The 14,046-nt window shown below is 50.8% G+C and overlaps 1 protein-coding gene and 1 long non-coding RNA gene across 2 annotated transcripts in view; one reads left to right on the plus strand and one right to left on the minus strand.

The window, feature by feature from the left end:
- The window catches only part of LOC129682025 (uncharacterized), a 36,677-nt gene that overhangs the window by 11,172 nt on the left and 11,459 nt on the right, over positions 1-14,046 (minus strand). The gene's annotated exons all lie outside the window — the stretch shown is intronic.
- Cd5 (CD5 molecule) overlaps positions 6,281-14,046 on the plus strand; it is a 20,735-nt gene continuing 12,969 nt past the window's right edge. Inside the window, exon 1 of the mRNA XM_055614253.1 lies at positions 6,281-6,348. Coding sequence (XP_055470228.1) covers positions 6,297-6,348 — 52 coding nt within the window. The 5' untranslated portion in view covers positions 6,281-6,296. The remainder of the gene's footprint in view (positions 6,349-14,046) is intronic.

The following is a 14,046-nucleotide window of genomic DNA, read 5'->3' on the forward strand; positions in this document are numbered from 1 at the left end:
TGAAAAAAGTTAATCATGTAAAAATAGCTACCATGGGTATTTTAAGTACAAAAGAATAGACAAACACCCAATAATAAGAATTAGGTCTACATCAGGGCTGTGTATTAGGTACCATACAGACATTTAAAGCAACTTTTATCACAGAGCTGTAAATGGACTGAGGATAAAGCTCAGTGACAGAGTGTGTAACAGTGTGTATGAGTGTGAGTGTGTAGTGTGTCTGTGTGTGCACGTGCCCAAGATTCAGGATGAGAAGATGGCCCAGCAGGTAAAAATCAGTTGTGGGTGGGAGCAGTGGTACAAGCCTTTAATCCAGCAGGCAGATCTCTGTGAGGGCGAGGCCAGCCCAATCTATAGAGTGAGTACCAGGAGAGCCAGAGCTACACAGAGAAACCCTGTCTCAAAAAAACAAAACAAAACAAAACAAACCCCTTGTGACTCAAGCCTGATTACCTGAGCTCTAGCCCTAGAACCCACATAAAAAGGCAAAATGCAGATGGAGTAGCATTTTGTATAGACCAGCACTCCCAGTGAGAGGGGAGGTGGAGAATCAAAGCAGTTTGCTAGGCCTGCTAGCCTGGAGGATGCAGTGCAGCAGAAAGAAAAAAGAGACCCACTCTGGCCTACGCCTGTAATCCCAGCACTCGGGAGGTAGAGGCAGGCGCATCCCTGTAAGGCTGAGGTCATCCAGGGATACACAGGGAAGACCCCGTCTCAATAATAAATAAAGCAGAGAGACTCTTTCTCAACAAAATGGAAAGTGAGAATGAACTCCCGAAAGTCATCCTCCGGCCTCCACACTGGTGCTGAAGCACGCCTGCACTCACACACAAATGTAATCAATCAGGTTGATTATAACTCAGAAGTAGAGTGTCTAGAACAAACACTATGGGAGGACCTGGGTTTATCCCCAGCACCAGAAAAATATGTATTTATATATACTTGCACATATATATGTATCTATAATGCAAAGATAAAAGATTATATTACATATTATTTATATATGCTGCCAGCTTTAAAACGTAATTATCATAATTAGGAACGGCAAAAAGAAAAACTGAAAGTTACATAGGACCTACCATGTTCACCATGGTTATTATCCCCAGGTGGCAGGGTTGAGGGCAGTTTTACTTATGGTTTCCTTTATGCTCCACTGTGTTTGCTGACTTTTCTCAATCAGCATAAATTATTTTTATCAGGAAGGAAAACCACTGAACTATTTTCATTAAGAGGCTTTCTGCAGACCCCTTGTAAGCTGTCTCTAAATGATGCCTAGAAAATACGTATGTATGCTTTTGAAAATAATTAAACAACACAGGCATCATCCATAAAAACAAAAACCTACCCACTCTTATCCATGCTCTCAGATCTTTCAAGCTCACTCCACTCTTAATCCATCACCCTTAATTCTAAATTCTGCAAACTTCCTTTTGTGGACACAGAAATGCTGTCTAAAGATTTGTTTCGTGCATATTTTATTCAAATAGACGGCAAGACACAAAGTATCATAAGGTTTGGTCACCTGAACATCAGTGCCTCAGGGCCTGTTCTTTTATCTTTTTCTTTGCTTAGTGCAGGGGTCCCTTGCCTTGCTCAGGCTACGTTCTCAGCCCTCATTTCACTTTTTATTTTTGAGACAAAGTCTCACTAATCGTATGGGTTAGCCTTGAGCTCACTCTGTAGTCTGGGAAGGCCTTGAGTTTATAATCCTCCTGCCTCAACCTCCGGAAAAGCTGGGATTACAACAGTTTACTGTCCCCTCTTCTGATAGCTTGTGTGGGCTCTGGACTGTGGCAGGGCTGGACTTTCTCCTGCTCTTTCCCTTCCCTCTGGGTAGCTAAGTTACCCTTACATAGGACCCTAGCTCCCAACCAAGAAGCCTCTCTAAGGGGACATTGTGGATGAGCTTCTTCTTTTTTTTTTTTTAAACTATTAACTTTTAGCTATTTTAAGTCACATGTGTTTATTGCATGTTTGGGTATGTGCACATGCATGTGCTTGTGTCAGCATCAGGCATATACAGGAGTCACTTGGCCCCTTGTACCATGTGAGTTTGGGAGATTAAACTTAAGGTGTCAGGCTTGGCAGTAAGGGCATTTACCCGCTAAGCCATCTCGCTGGCCCTGTGTGTGAGTGTTCTAAAGAGTGTTATGGCATCAGCACAGATGGCTCAGGTGCTGACCAGCTTTCTAAATGACACTGACGAGTGAGCTCACAGTCTGAGGACTCTCGATGACCATGTGGAGAAGGCCCTTTATAAAACAGGGAAACTGGGGACCAGGGAAGAGCCTCTACCTCAGACACACATCAAGTGAGCGAGCCAGGACTCATGCCCCATGCTTCGACTCTGTACCCTTCTCACCTGCCCCAGACTAGCTACTACCATACAGGACCCAGGAGCCTTCGTGTTCACTCTTTCCTCAGCCTAGGAAACCCACCCCACTGCTTCCTGGGAAACTGCTCATCCTTCCAATGCCCTTCCACCTTCCCTAACTTCCCCACAGGTTGCAATGGCTACAGTTTCTCCGCAGTCCCCTCAGGCTGGCCCTTCCCACACCCTGTCCTAATGTCCTGTGAGAGACTGCCTCACTGGCAGGAAATCTCAGGGGTCAGTCTGCTTCAAGTGCCCTTGCTGAAGGAGCCCCCGACACGTATGCATTCGTTTGTTCAAGAGCAGGCCTTGTGCTCTCAGAGAGAGCAGGACTGGGCTGGGTGATCAAAAAGGCAGGCAGCTTCAGGAGCAATGCCGCCTTAAGGGGCTGGGACTGTCCACTGCTCTAAGAAACCCCCCACCCACCATGTGCATTTCTACCGGTGCCTTGGTCCACCTCACCACTCCGGCCGGCCCTGTATGTCCCCTGCTTTACAGATGGCATCTTGTGGTCCCCAGTGTCTCGTCTCTAACCCACAAGCATTCCTTTCAGGCCAATGGATGCACCCAACAGAAGTAAGAGACAGGTGGCATGTGAGAGAGGGACAGCCACCTGCCGGGGGACCTGGAGGCACATTTCAAACCTCACTGCTGCTGCGCTCTGCACCTTGGGGAATTCACCTGACCTCAGTGACCCTCAGGTGGCTCATCGGAAACAAAATGGGCTTGGCTAACACAAGCTCTATTGAGGCAGTCCTTGCTCTATTGAGGCAGCTTTGTTTTCTGCTCTCACATGCTTACCCTGTGGGCCAACAAGCTCGGTGTCACTCCTAAGAGCGACAGAAGAGAAAGCACGAGCCAGCTGTGGGCTGGCTGTGGTGAGAGTGACAGAGGTGGTTCGGCAGGCTTGTCTCTTCATCTGAGCGCCTTCACATAACACCCCCTTTGGGAAAGCATGGGCCAAGCACGAGGGACTGGCCTCACATAGGAGTACCCTGTGCTTCACAAGCCCTGCATGCCCCCATCATCGCAGCTTCCAGAAGCCCTGGGATGCAGGAAGATGGATCTCAGGAAGGGGAAGGAACTTGCCTACGATTCCCCCTGAACTTCAGTCAGCTTCCAGACCCTAAGTTGTTTCTACCCAACTGTGAAAGCCATCATTGGAAGCAACAACCATGGATTCTAGAACCTTCCCTCTGAGCCAGCTGGCGTTGTCCTGTGCTAGTACTCCATGGGTCGTGTCACAGAATAGACTTCTTCAAACACACCATCCAAGGGGAAGTTAGGTAACTAGTTTCATTAAGTGACTCAGTTTCACCACAGATGTGAGAGGCTGGTACTATCCCAAAACACTAGGGAGGCTGCTGAGCAGCCCGGAAGTCCAAGTCCAGAAAGTGCCCTGGAAGCTCTGCTTCCCCCAAGAGTTAAGGCCGATGCCCTCCCACCAGCAAGAACCAAATCCTCTAGGTCCCAACACGGAAAGGCCCTCCTCTGAGGGCACCTGGCACTCCCCTCCACCATCTCCATGGGTAGGAAGACCCCAGGACTCACCTAAGGTCACACTGCAAAGGCCACGCTCTAACGGCACCTGGGCAGGTTGGCACCAGGGGTCTTCCCACACACACACTCCCAGAGAAAGAGCAAAGCTGGGCCAGGGGGTGTACTCTCTAAGCTGGGTAGGGAAGCTGGAAAGTCAGCCCGGGACTGTCATGCTCATGCGTGCTCAAAGATGCCAAGTACGGAAGAAACTGAGTCAGTCATTCAACAAATACTGACCTCCTGCTAAGTGTCCGTCATTCCTCAGCCTTCAGCCCCCTCCCTGCTCTCCTCCTGCCCTCAACTCCTCCCCTCCCCTACACACATACCCCGTGTGGCTCCTTTGCTGCCTCCCCCGCACCCCCAACTCCCGGTCCTCCATCCAAAAGGACAGGTGTCAGTATCACTGAGGAGTGATACCCTACACCAGAAGGGTAGAGCACAGTACAGCTCTTCAGAGGTTACCTGGTGTAGCCAAGGCAATGGGGTACATGTCTGTCTCTCAGAGGCCGCTGAGGTTCTGACACTGGCCTAGGGGGCTCATTCCCCCTCCCCCACCTCGGCCTCCACCTAGCCACGGCATGGAAAACCCAGCCGGCTCAGCTGACTTCCTCTTGTGTCATGGAAAGTGCGGGTGATAGGACAGGAAACTGTGGCCTGGGATCTGGGGTCCTGAGCGGGCACAGGACCTGGGGCCTGGAGGGATACAGTGGGGGCAGAACCACCATGGAGTGGGTGGGTGAGGAGGAGGCCAGGGCTGCGAGGGGACTGTGGACCCAGGAGTGGAGGGACCCCGCCACTAGGGTCCCCGCAGGTACATAGCCAGTAACTGAGGTAATACTTTCAGATTTCTGCAAAGGACGGACCACAGTGGAAGCCACCTCGTAGGTGACAGGCAAACTAAGTCTAAAGGCCGGGGTTTGAGTCGCCTGTAATAAAAAAGGCAGGCTGGAGGGTTGCGGAAGGGAACGTCAGTTTCCGTGTGTGTGTGTGTGTGTGTGTGTGTGTGTGTGTGTGTGTTTGCGGCACTCAGTGGGCAGTGAGGCTGAGCTCTTCCAGCTGCTCTCTGTAAACTGTGAGGGAACAGGCTGTGGGGGGGGGGGTTAAGAAATAGAAAGGGATGCTGGAGACACGGGTCAGCTGGTAGAGTGTTTGCCCTGTACACACCCAGCACCCATTCCCAGCACCCATCCCCAGCACTGCCAAAGGAGAAAAATAACAGAAACACTAAGTCATAGAGGTCCCCTGGTGGCTAGCAGGCAGGTGCCTCTCTCTCTCTCTCTCTCTCTCTCTCTCTCTCTTCATTTTTCAAGACATTCTGTGTAACAGACCTGGCTGTCCTGGAATTCACTTTATAGACTAGGCTGGCCTTGAACTCGCATAGATCCGCCTGCCTCTGCCTCCCAAGTGCTGGGTTTAAAGGCGTGCCCCACCACCCTGGCTGCATTTCTAGTTCTTGGATGGAGTAAATATTGTTGAATGAATAAATGAATACATGAATGAATCCAGATCTGTAGACCATACAACATGGAGATATCATACCTAACATGGAGATCACACACCCAAAATCATGGGGGTCTCACACCAACACGGAGATCTCAGTTTCTATCTCATACACACACACACACACACACACACACACACACACACACACACAGGCACACATATTGGTGCAAGTCCAACTCTGATGAAGACACTCTCTCCTTGCTATACTTGCCGGTAAAATATCACTCACGGACTTCTAGGCATGGCAGCTCACACTTCTAATTCTAGCATTTGTGAGGCTGAAATAGAAGGATTACCACAAATTCCAGGCTAGCCTGGGCTACCTAGCAAGACTTCCAGTTTGGTTCACCGTCAGAAGTTAGCAGGTCTTGCATTTTAGTTTTCTTCACTGATTCCTCAATAAGACCCAAGGTCTGCACCCTCTTCCCACCTCTCACAGCCCCACTCAGAATCCTCTAGAAGAAACTCCTGCCTCAGGCGCTTGCCCCGTCCGCCCTTTTTACCTCAGCTCAGCAATCCCCGGAGCAGGACACCCTCTCTTGAGTCCCCAGCCTCTCTCTGCCCCACAGTCCCATCCCACAAGGACACCCAGCTCTCTCCAAGCCCGAGCATGGCCAGTGGGCACCACCTCAGTTCTGAGCACCTCGTGCAGGAAGCTGACAGAGGCTCGGGCCGCCATTCAAATTGGGGCAGGTGGTTTCGCCAGGAGGAAGTTGACAGTTCAACTTCAAACACGGGTGGCAGTGACGCACCCACACCGCCTGCTTCCCTTGTTCCACCCCTGCCTATGCACCCTTCCTCCCAGAGAATCAGACACCGGGCCCAACACCCCTACTGCTGGCCGTCTGAGCTCACTGAGGCTGAACAGCAGAAGGCCACATACATGGACTCTCGCCAGGTGCTGCTGGTTGCGACGTACCTGCTGGGAACATTGGGTGAGTCTCAGGCCAGCTAATGCCAGGCAAAGTACCTGGGCACTCCAGGGTGCAGGAAGGGGAATCTCCATTCTTCCCAGGTCAGACTCTGGGCCCATGTGCAGTAGCGGGGAGATTTAGCGTCTTAGGGCCCAAGCCAGCAATCCATCCTCAGCTGGGCTCCGCCTGGACATTGCAGAGCCGGATTCTCTGTCTTCCTCAGCCTTGGGCTAGAATCAGGGCAATTAGCTCCCAACGCATGCTGCCACCTTCTGCAGCGCGCCACCCAGAAATGCCTGACCTTAACTTGGCTGCCTCCAGGAAGGTAGAAACCTGATGTTGAGGGTACTCCAGGTGGAGTAGGCTTCTGCAAATGGTCCCTCCATAAGGTTGCCGAAGAGCAGATGCCAAGCTCACAGAGTAGCCCTGGGTCAGTCCTAAAGGAGCCCCCAACTCCCGAGCCTTGTTCTAGACCCGAGACCCTGCTGGTGGGCCCTCAGTGACATCAGCAAAGGGGGTGCTTCTTGACTAGCCAGGGTCATGGGAGCTTTGCCTCTGGGAGTTATTCCTGGAGGTCCAAACCCTCAGCTCCGAATTTGATCATAAGATCTTCCCATCCACAGCATGTGGATGTGCCGGAGCAGGGGTATAAACTGGTGGGTTCTGACTCCTCAAGAGGTGTGGCAGGGTAAGGGCTGCTGGATGTCAGGTGTGACAGGAAGAGATGGCTTCCTATGTCACAGAGAAGGGTCTGAGGCCTCAGGTACTCACTATGCACCCACAACAGCTAGTGAGTGAGTGAGTGTGAGAATGTGGATGTGTGAGTTTGGGTGTGTGTGTGTGTATGTGCGCGCGCGCGCGCAGACACACATGGATGTGTGCATGTGTGAGGGGGAGGAGTGCATTTTGAAGGCGTGTATGTATGAGAACTGTGTGTGCTCTCTCCTGGACACTACATGCTTCTTCATTCATGTTACCGTGGCTTAGGAGATACATGCACACACCCTTTGTACATATGACAGCAGAAGGTACAAAGCGCCTGTATGACAAGCCTTGTTCACTTCCTGGGCCCCACCAGGACATTGCCGTGGCCCCGTCAGTCCTGAGAATCCCAGAAACCAAAACTTTATCTCTCCCCCCACCCCTGCCCAGCGCTCCCCTGAAGCCTCAGACGCACACACAGGGAGGCAAAACCCACCCAGGCTCCCCACTAGGTATGGAGTGGACTCCTGACAAGACTGGCAGGCAACTCAGCCCCCTTGGTACCCAGAGTCCAGAAGAGATGGAGGCAAACCTCCACCCCCAGTGGGGGCATCATGTGGAGGCCCAGGAGCACATGGTCCCTATGTGTTGTTAGAGCATATAGGTAGGATGCGATCCCATGGTCCTGGGGGACGAGGAGGGTAATGCTGACACTTTTATTTTTATTTTTATGGTCCTACGATTGAACCCAGGACCTCACACATGCTAGGCAAGCTATCACTGAGCTACAGCCAAGTTTTTATTTTAAAAAACGTTTTTAGACATTTATTTGTGTGTGTGTGTGTGTTGGTATGTGCACGCACACACATGTATGTCCTGTGCAGGCATGCCACTGGGTCCAAGGACAACTTGCAAGAGTCAGTTCTCTCCTTCTGCGGTGAGATGGAATTTAACTCATCTGTCTTGGCCGAGAACGCCTTTATTTATCTTTATGCGCTTAGGCACTGGCCCACAGACTTTTTAGGAAGGGTCTCCATATAATGATCAGCTGACCTCGACTACATCCCATAACCCAGGAGTCCCTTGAACTTGCAGCCCTTCTGCCTCAGTCTCCCCAGTAGCTGGAATTAAAGGCCTGTGCTACTAGGCCTGATTTCACGCAATCCTTTTAAAGCCAGTTTTGTTTTGTTTTGTTTTGTTTTTCTATAAGCTTCTGAATAGTACAGTCTCCCCCATTTCACAGTGAGGGAAAACGGAGACCCAAGAGTGGCAAGCCCGTGGTGGAACAGACGGTAAGCATCATAGAGAGCCTGGTCCAACACTTCCGCCTTTACACAGCCCCACTGCCTCCGTAGGAGCACTAGGTCCCCAAAGCCATTCTCACATGTCAGAACATGGCCGTGGAAGAAGCCTCCTACAGTCATCAAGGCACAGGGCTGGGGATACCGCAGGGCCTGAGGAATGAAGGTGTGTTCAACCTGTCTGCGTTAGAGTGTCAGCCAGGGGGTCCCACACCGTAACCCTCTTACAATTTTTCTGACCCTCGCTCACTGAAGTGGGTTGGTGACATGGCTTAGACACTGCACAGCCCGCCTGACCCCACCACGGTGACTCCACAAAGCAATTTGAGTTCCACTCTGCCGCTTTTGCTGGCTTGGGCTTGGGCTGGCTTGCTAACCCTCAGTCTCCTCCACTGCAAGCAGAAAATAGTAACTGTACCCTGTGGATGTTAGTGGCGGTTAAACAAGTCGACTCACAGTAGGTCTAGCCTGCCTGTGGTGGACACAGTGCTCACTAGACATCAGGGCCATCCAGAAGCAAGGCAAGACAGGACAGAGCTGGAAGGGGTCCTACCAGATGTTCACTGCACCACAGGTGCTTTCCCCATTCCTCACACACAGGCTGTTCATTCATTCATTCACTTATCGACATTCATTCATCCATCCACCCACAAATTTGTCTTCAGTGTCTGCTAGATACTCAGCTCTTTACAGCAGCAGGAGCAGCAAGTGGGAGCCAAGGCAGACGTCCCAGGCCGTGGGCCTGCTGAACTCACAAGGAGACCTGACGGAAGTCTGGAAGTCAGCAGCTGGGCCCTCATGTGTCTGGAAGCGTAAGAACAGGCACAGGATTTTTTTTGAAGGGGATGATATTTCCCCTGTCACGCTGAGCCCCGAATGATGAGAAGAACCAGCTAGTCTGAGAAAGGAGGGAAGAGGTGCCTGGGTTGAGATGGCCACAGGGTAGAGGCCCTGGGGGAAAGATGGGCCTGAAAGGGCTTAGGTACATGCTGGCTGTGAGCTGCTGTCCCGGGATACACAGCCGAGGCTGTCTTTAGCTCTGAGCACAGAGGATCGGGTCAGATGGTCTCTCCATAGTGACGGGAACAAGAATTCAGCTGGAGCTGGCAGAGCTAGGAGCATCAGTCCTGTGTGTTTATGTGCACGTATGTGTGTGTGCAGTGTGTGTGCAGGGCAGGGTGGGGAGGATCTAACTTGCTTTCTTCTTAGTCACCCTTAGTGACAAGAACTTCTCTGGTCTTTGGTCTTCTCCTCCATCAAACAGGCTGGGCTGAGCTGGCCGTGGTAGTGATCCTAGAACTTGATAGGCTGAGACAGGAAAATCACATGTTCCAGGCCGGCCTGGGAGACACAACGAGTAACCTGGCTAAAAAAAAAAAAAAAAAAAAAAAAAAAAAAAAAAATCAACCCAACAAAACAGAATATCAGAAGCCTACAGCTGTGTTTCAAAGGATAGTGATGTTAGTTTCTGTGGATTCATCCAGACAGCAAGCATTAACTGAGTACCTACTATGTGCTAGGGATACGCAGAGAGCAAAGAGACAGGATCTCTGCCCTGGTGGGTCTGACCCAGTAATTAGAGTGTGTAGGAAGATAGACAAGAGACCAAGATAGTGAGTGTGGGTGTTAGAAGGTTTTGCGGGTTGGCAATAGATAAGGGTGGGCTGGGTGGGAATGGGAGCATGCTGTGCCCGCACAGGACAGGTCTTAGAAAAAGAGAAAATGTTCACGCTTAGGTGAGGGGAGTGAGCGAGCCCGCCGCTGGGTGAGCCTGGGCGATTTAGCAGAGGGGTCTGTGGCTCCACAGGTCCAAAGAAGGGAAGGAGAGAGAGCACCTGTGCGTAGAGCCTCCCTGAGGACTAACCACCCCACTTTGGGATGGGAGAACCACGCAGTGCAGATGGCTTTCCTCTGGCCTCTTCGGGACTACGGGTCCTCATCCAGATCTCTAGCCGGGCGTGCTCTGGAATTCAGATGTTTTTGTTCATTTTAAAGAACTAATCTATAGAGTGAGTTCCAGGACACCAGGGCTATACAGAGAAATCCTGTATGCTTCTCACACTCTGAGGTCCGGGAGCACCACTGGGTCACAGAACAGAACCCATTCCCACCTCTGCAGCGACACCTTGGCTATGGGGAACCCAGAGGAACCCCACACGCTGTGTCGGATGGTGGGTGTGAGGCACAGTGCTGCTCACCTCCAGCCATGTCTATGACCTTGGCCAAGTCATCATCCCCTCGGAACTTCGGTTTTCCCACCCGAATGTGTGGAGGCAAACACAGCCTGTTCATCCAGGGCTGTGATGGCAAGAACAGGCTGCTGTGAAGGAGGAGGGCTTGCACACCTGCAACTACAGCACTTGAGAGATGAAGGCAAGAGGGTCAAGGAGTTTTGGGGCCATCCTCTGAGACATAGTGAGTTCTAGGCTAACCTGGGTTACACAAGACCCTGTAGCGCAAAAAGAGGGGGGGAGGGAGGGAGAGAGGGAGGGAGGGAGGGAGAGAGGGAGGAAGGAAGGAAGGAAGGAAGGAAGGAAGGAAGGAAGGAAGGAAGGAAAGAAAGAAAGAAAGAAGGGGGAAAGGGAAGGAGAGGCAGTCAGGGGGCAAGGGAAGCACAAGCAAACAGCAGGAAACTGGAGTGGATTCTGTTAGGTGTGCCAGAACTCCAGGCAGAGAAGGAAATGTGTGTGGGAAATGTGTGTTGCCTCAGTCTGCCCCCACTGCCCGTTGAGCATGCTCTCTCCCAGGCTGCCCCTGTTGAGGGTGGAGGGGGAGGAGTACTGTTTGCACATTGCTCACAGCAAAAGGCCCTCGCCATAACCAAAGGTGGCAATGATATCCAGAGTCCTGGCTCTCTCTAACCTCTGTTTCCAGAAAGCTTTGACAGTTTCAAGCTAGGGACAGCTCCACTGCTAAGTGTTTTTTGGTTTTTTCAAAAAAAAAAATTTGAATTTTGGCTAGGCATAGTAGCACACACTTTTAATACTAGCACTCAGAAGGCAGAGACAGATCTCCGAGTTCAAGGCCAACCTAGTCTATAGAGTGAGTTCCAGGACAGCCAGGGCTATACAGAGAAATCCTGTCTCTAACAAAAAGAGAGAGAGAGAGAAAGAGAGAAAAAAAGAAAGAGAGAAAAAAGAGAGAAAGAGAGAAAAGAAAGAAAGAAAGAAAGAAAGAAAGAAAGAAAGAAAGAAAGAAAGAAAGAAAGAAAGAAAAAATATTAGAGTTTCTGGAACCTTCCAAGTTAGCCAATGCAGAGGAGATGTGGGGAGAAAACCTAGGGTCCTCCCCAAGCTGGCTGCCTCCTATGTAAACTGATGGCTGCAATTTGGGGAGATCCATGAACTGTCAGGATATCACTGTTTATAGAACAAAGAGGCCACCTGATTTCTAAGTTACATGAAAGTGATTGGAAGAGAGTCTCTGAAGAGCAAGATGGTGGCATCGCTTCATTTGAGGTGTCAGGTGAGAAATGGGTCTTTCTGAGAGAGGCTCACTAGTGAGGGACCTACCACAATAGCTACTATGGTTATCACCAATGTCCCAGGCCCTGCCTCTGACCCGATGGTGCCTACCAGATGCTAAGGCAGCCCTACCCAGCATGTCCAGGCTGCAACTGACAGGCAGGACCTCTGAGCAGGTCAAGGGCGGAAGCCTGAGTCTGGCTTTACCGCCAGCCGCCCCAAGTTAGGTTTTGTCCTTCTGAATATCCCTGTGAACAGCGACAGCCTGGCTACCAGTAAAGGGATCCATGGCAGAGGGCCATGAACGTTTCCAGCCATTCCAAAATCCACAAAACACTTAAAATTCCTGACAAACAGGTCTGGCACAAGGTGGCGACTTGAAGTCACGGGAGGCTAATTATAATCTGGATGTGTCCCATTCATTGTGGGATTGGGTGTGTTTCACTGAAGACAGCACCGTGTGCCTAAAGCCAGTCAGGGCTCAGGAGACACAGGGAGAAAGCAGGGACCCCCGGCTCTGGCAAATCAGAAGATAAAAAGTATTAGAGTGCTGGCTGAAGCCCTGGTGATGGAGACACAGCCCATAGCCTGGCTACTTGTTTTCCTAACTCTCATTCAGATTTGTTTTAAAAACAAAATAAAAGGAAGTCTTGAAAATTGTCCCCCAACCTCCCCTCCCCCCACATCAAAAAAAGAAAAAAATTAAAAAAAAAAATGTTAAGCACTGCCTGGAGCTAATAACTCACAGGTGGTTAAACATAGCCTGTGGGATGCAGCACCAAGAGCCACAGTGAGCATCCCAGGCATGGCGTACTCGGAGCAAGAGGGAGAGGATTCCCCCCAGCAGTGTCCTGCCATTCCTTCGACCCTTTCTAAGTCCTGTCGGGTTAGGCACATTCAAAAATTGGATTTCTATCAACGTGGAGACAGGGGTCTGGGCTAGGGACAGTGGCTTCTTTTGCCAAGATCTTTGCCTGGCCTTGCTCAGTGCAAGCCCTGCACTGTAGGAGTTTGGAGGTTGTTGGGCGGAGGAAGGAAAAGGCCTTGGATTCCTAGATGTTGTCCCAGGAGCTTGGAGGAGAGGTGTAGGTGGCAGAGAAGAAAATGGCGTAAAGCTTCTTCTTTGCACCATGTCCCTGCAGCCTCCAGGGTCTCCAAGCAGAGTCTTGGGTTGGGATTGGCTACAGGAGTTTCAGAAAGGACTCGGCAGGGGTGAGGTGTGGCTCCAGGGGAGGTCAAGGAGATGCTGAGCACACAGCCTGCAGGGCTTAGGGGTAGGAGGGTACCTGTGAGAAGCCGCAAAATGAATGAAACTGGGTTGTGGACCAAGAAAGCCTGACAGTAGCCCTGGACAGGCCAAGAAGCAGCACGCCATGAGTCTTGCTCTGCCAGACACTGGTGCTCATCAGAAACACAGGTTGGAGGTTATGCACGTTTAGGCTAAGAAGAGGAAGGTCACGAAACTGAATTTCGTGAGTAGCCAGCATCACACAGCTCTGTCTCCGTATGGTGCACTTGCTTTATCTTGGCCACTTGAAACAGGCAGGGATGATGGAGCATAGAACACAGCAGACAGCTTGGCCCAGTAGGGAGCGCAGAACCTCTGGTTGTACAAGCAAGATACTCACCTCTCTTGGTTTCCTCTATCAAACTGGGACCGAAGCAGTAATGTGTATCGAAAGGCATAGTGGAGAAAACTGAGAGATTTAAGCTAAAAATTCCCAGAAAACTGAAAACTAAAAATGCTGATGACAGTGATGGTGACGGTGGTGGTAGCAGTGATGAGGCGATGTGTGAACAGTGACAGTGGTGATGGTGACAGTAGGAACAGTGGTGATAAAGATGGTGGCGATGTCGACTGTGATATTGAGGATGGTGATGGTGATAGTCATGACAACGTGATGGTAATGATGGTGAGAGTGAAGGGGGTGACCGTGATGATGGTGGAGATGATGACAGTGAGGATAACGGCAGGAGGGATAGTGATGATGCTGACAGAGATGGAGGTGGTAGCAGTGAGAGTAACGGTGATTGCATTCTTGGTGACCATAGCGGTAGTTACAGCAGTGATGGTAATAGTGACGGTGATGGAGAGAGAAAAGGAAATACAGTTCATCTCAGGACCAAACAGGATGAGCCACACCCTGGAATGCAGAGCCACCCTCTCTCAACAAATCACTTTCCTTTTAAAATTTATTATCATTGGTGTGTGTGTGTGTGTGTGTGTGTGTGTGTGTGTGTGTGTGTGTGTG

The sequence above is a fragment of the Psammomys obesus genome, unplaced genomic scaffold, assembly GCF_907164565.1.
Source record: "Psammomys obesus unplaced genomic scaffold, mPsaObe1.curated_primary_1811, whole genome shotgun sequence".
Classification (NCBI taxonomy): Eukaryota; Metazoa; Chordata; class Mammalia; order Rodentia; family Muridae; genus Psammomys; species Psammomys obesus.